Source organism: Sinocyclocheilus grahami, unplaced genomic scaffold, assembly GCF_001515645.1.
Source record: "Sinocyclocheilus grahami isolate Dianchi unplaced genomic scaffold, SAMN03320097.WGS_v1.1 scaffold1855.1, whole genome shotgun sequence".
Classification (NCBI taxonomy): domain Eukaryota; kingdom Metazoa; phylum Chordata; class Actinopteri; order Cypriniformes; family Cyprinidae; genus Sinocyclocheilus; species Sinocyclocheilus grahami.
The window spans coordinates 1077-2873 of record NW_015507034.1 but is presented as its reverse complement, the minus strand read 5'-3'; the positions used below and the strand labels follow the sequence as shown (position 1 = coordinate 2873).

Here is a 1797-nt window from a genome sequence, read left to right as displayed (position 1 = left end):
ATTTTTTTACAGAATGAAAGCTTTTTACATAAATACATTTTAATGTAACATTAAATTGCACCACCATATTTTCTCAAAACCTTGCTGCCTACCTATAGACTGCACAGTTGTGCATAAGCGACTTCCGAATTAGCGCAGCTGATATTCAATACACAGACTTTTCTTTCATTCTTTAAATATGTACACATGCAGCAAACGGACGTTTACGTTTTGTTTCGTTTTGGTTGCTTGTTTTACAGCGCGACCCTGCGCGTCGCGTTTTTATCGCGGCGCGTCAGGTTCAAGCTCTACTTCTTGCGCTTCGCTCAGCGGCCTGTGGCCACGCGTCTTGGTTTTGAGACACAGCCTATATTTTACAATCATGATAATAATGTCATCATCTTACCCCTGCATCGCTGCCATGAGCTCAGGTGTTTAAGCTGTTCCACTGCTTGGTAGTTTCCAGGCTGGGTGTTTCTCGGCTGTTTTATACACACGGAAGCGTCAGACGCGTCACGCAGAAGGAGGCGTGTTCAGTGAGTTCAGAAAATAAAAGCGACGTTCCACTAATTCGTCTTCTTGCATCATCACACCCGGTTTAAGGCAAAGGCTGCTGATGCAAGACCTTTCAATTTAGTGATCTATTGGCCTTAAAATACTTTTCTTGAGCAAATCAGCATATTAGAAGGATTTCTGAAGGATCATGTGACACTGAATAACTGGATATTTTCAAATATATGCAAATATAAAACGTGTTATAATATTTACTGTTAAAATTGCCCCGGTTTAAAAAGCCATAGCCTATTGCATTTTAGTGTTGCTATAGAGGTGTTATGTGAATGTAAAAAAAACAATAAGAAAGTTTAAACATTTAAAAAAAAATCATATGTCATTATATATAGCCATTTAACATTCAAACTAGCATTTTTGTTATTCGTCCTGAATGTTATCTTAAGAGACTCAAGGCCTGGTTTATTGTGATCGTAATAAAAAGTACGTCAGCTGTTGTGTACGTTGTACTATATAAAGAGGAAGGTCCTTGAACTGCATAGCCTACAGCATGTTGTATAATTACTACAATAAAGGTGCGTTCACATAGTTGTTTGGCGAAATGTCTCGGGCGAAATCCAGTCATTCCGACAGACAGGCCTATCAGTTTCGCGTGGGCGAGACAAACTTCCCCACGCAGATTTCGCTCGTTCAAGCTGTTCATTCATCTCTTGGTTTTAAAAAGACTTCTGTGTGAGCTGTGCTTTATACATTGCGACTATTTTTGCAGGCAAATTGTATTTATTTATTTATTTAACATTTCGCTAATGTGACCGCACCTTAACACCACTCAGATTACATTGGAATGCCTTTTGTTACTACATCCACCCTCTTCTGTGTAATCATGAGTTTCTAAATCAGGCCACACTTTACCTAAACGCCTGCAGACTTGGGCCTTGACTCATTTTTTACAATGGTTCGTTTTTTTTTTCAAGCATGTTTTAAACCTAGTCAGTTAAGACTGACTGTACTGGTAAAATAATAACAGTAGACCTAATTTCAATTACATTTTATATTCATTCTGTTTGGGCCCAATTTCACCACAAAGCCATTTGGACCCCATTGGCATTAACTGTATGAAGAAAAATTGATTTTTTTAAAAATATAGTTTTTGTCTTCCACTGAAGGTCATACGGGTTTGGATGCATGACATGATGGTGAATAAATTATGAATTTTTATTTAGTGGTGAACTATCCCTTTAAGTATATTTCATGCTACACAGTCCTCGGACACAGAGAAAACGTCTGCAAGATGTCTGTTAAAGATCT

General features: G+C 38.0%; 1 protein-coding gene across 1 annotated transcript in view; it reads right to left on the bottom strand.

Moving 5' to 3' along the window:
- LOC107573044 (interferon regulatory factor 7-like) overlaps window positions 1–482 on the bottom strand; it is a 25506-nt gene extending 25024 nt beyond the window's left edge. The window contains exon 1 of the mRNA XM_016259484.1: window positions 386–482. Coding sequence (XP_016114970.1) covers window positions 386–402 — 17 coding nt within the window. The 5' untranslated portion in view covers window positions 403–482. The remainder of the gene's footprint in view (window positions 1–385) is intronic.
- Window positions 483–1797: the final 1315 nt, after the last annotated feature.